Genomic DNA, 2,014 nt, shown 5'->3' with positions numbered 1-2,014 from the left:
TGGTGGTCTCCTTGGCAGAGATGGTGTTGTTGACAGTCTCCTTGACAGAGATGGTGTCCTTGGTGGTCTCCTTGACAAAGATGGTGTTGTTGACAGTCTCCTTGACAGAGATGGTGCACTTGGTGGTCTCCTTGGCAGAGATGGTGTTGTTGACAGTCTCCTTGACAGAGATGGTGTCCTTGGTGGTCTCCTTGACAAAGATGGTCTTGTTGACAGTCTCCTTGACAGAGATGGTGCACTTGGTGGTCTCCTTGGCAGAGATGGTGTCCTTGGTGGTCTCCTTGGGGGAGATGGTGTCATTGACACTCTCCTTGACAGAGATGGTGTCCTTGGTGGTCTCCTTGGGGGAGATGGTGTTGTTGACAGTCTCCTTGACAGAGATGGTGTCCTTGGTGGTCTCCTTGGCAGAGATGGTGTTGTTGACAGTCTCCTTGACAGAGATGGTGCACTTGGTGGTCTCCTTGGCAGAGATGGTGTTGTTGACAGTCTCCTTGACAGAGATGGTGTCCTTGGTGGTCTCCTTGGCAGAGATGGTGTTGTTGACAGTCTCCTTGACAGAGATGGTGTCCTTGGTGGTCTCCTTGGCAGAGATGGTGTTGTTGACAGTCTCCTTGACAGAGATGGTGTCCTTGGTGGTCTCCTTGACAAAGATGGTCTTGTTGATGGACTCTTTGATGCTGTCATTGATATTCTTATTGGCAAAGATGGTCTCCTTGGCAAAGATGGTCTCGTTGGCAATCTTCTTGGTGGAAACGGTGGAGATCTCACAGGGTAAGTGAGAGTGGGAGATGTGTGTCCCTGAACAGCCCTCAGTGCATCTGGGCCACGCTGGGGAAAGGAAGCTCTGGTTCGGAGCCTGATGTCTGAACACACAGGGCCCCCTCTTTCCACTCCTGGGGCAGGTTCATAAATGAGGGTTCAGCTGTTGGGAGTTTCTTGTGTGTGCCTGCCATGGAAGCGTGCCTTGTATGTGCCACAAGCTGCTCCTGGGTGGTAGGGAAGCCTGCTGACGCAGAGCGGAGAGGACTCCGAGACCATGGCTCCGCAGTCACCTACAGCACTGGGGGCTGAGGGGACAGGGCATCCGCTGTACAAATGTGCTACTTACCGTCTTTTCCTTGTTTCAACCATCCAGGGCAAAAATTGTGAACAACACCCTCCCCAAAATAAGCCTGCGCTCCCTGCCAGGCTTTGGGCACCAGGTGGGCTTCAACACCCAGCTGCTGGTCGAGAGCCCCAGGTACAGCATGTCCATCAGGGGCACGGCTCAGGGCCGGGGGGTCACCATCTCTTCGGAAAGTAGATAGCCAGCAAATTTCCTGAGCCACGTGTTGTGTTTCCCCCTGTGCAGTGCACTGGGCAGGGCGCTCTGCGTGCAGGTGGAAGCAGATGTGGTCATGCTCGTCCAGGACAAGCAGGCGGCTCTCCAGGACAATAAAGACTGCAAGACTTTTGACATAAACATCCGTGTGAGGTAGGCAACAGTGTGAGATAGCACCCATGTGAGATCGGCACCCACGTGAGCCGGGTGCTCATGGCCAGCACGTGGCCCCTGCGGCAGTGGGAAACCTTGGTGCTGTTGGCCATTGAAGGCAGTGCTTTTGTGCCTGACGCCTTGGAGACTGAACTACCCGGCTGCTGACCTTGGAGGGGAACTGCCGCCCTTTCTTTTAAAATTTGGGCTCAAGAAAGAATATTTCTGGGTTGTGCTGGGAACCTAGCATGGGACCAGATTCAGAGGGCTGGGTTTTGGTAACATTTTGGCACTGAATATGGGCCTGGAGTGTGCAAGCGAGGCCTCATATTTATCTTGTGTGAAGTACTTCTATTTTCCAGCCATTAATCTATGTCACTTTTTATTTCCTATTTTCCTGTTACCCAGACCCAAAGTGCCACTTCTGGATCAGCCTTTAAAACGCCTCCTTAGTGATGTCCTGCGTGAGGCGGTAAGTCTGCCAAGCAATCTTCATGCGAGCCACCAGCACAGTGCTGGGCGGGCGGGCGGGCAGCACGG

General features: G+C 53.4%; 1 protein-coding gene across 1 annotated transcript in view; it reads left to right on the top strand.

The window, feature by feature from the left end:
- Window positions 1–1,036: 1,036 nt before the first annotated feature.
- LOC103912482 (BPI fold-containing family B member 4-like) overlaps window positions 1,037–2,014 on the top strand; it is a 15,296-nt gene continuing 14,318 nt past the window's right edge. Inside the window, exons 1-4 of the mRNA XM_009318756.1 lie at window positions 1,037–1,047; window positions 1,136–1,240; window positions 1,352–1,474; window positions 1,883–1,946. Coding sequence (XP_009317031.1) covers window positions 1,037–1,047; window positions 1,136–1,240; window positions 1,352–1,474; window positions 1,883–1,946 — 303 coding nt within the window. The remainder of the gene's footprint in view (window positions 1,048–1,135; window positions 1,241–1,351; window positions 1,475–1,882; window positions 1,947–2,014) is intronic.

Source organism: Pygoscelis adeliae, unplaced genomic scaffold (assembly GCF_000699105.1).
Source record: "Pygoscelis adeliae isolate BGI_AS28 unplaced genomic scaffold, ASM69910v1 Scaffold432, whole genome shotgun sequence".
In the NCBI taxonomy this organism is placed as follows: Eukaryota; Metazoa; Chordata; class Aves; order Sphenisciformes; family Spheniscidae; genus Pygoscelis; species Pygoscelis adeliae.
The sequence above is the reverse complement of the archived record's forward strand: the minus strand, read 5'-3'. Positions and strand labels throughout refer to the sequence as shown.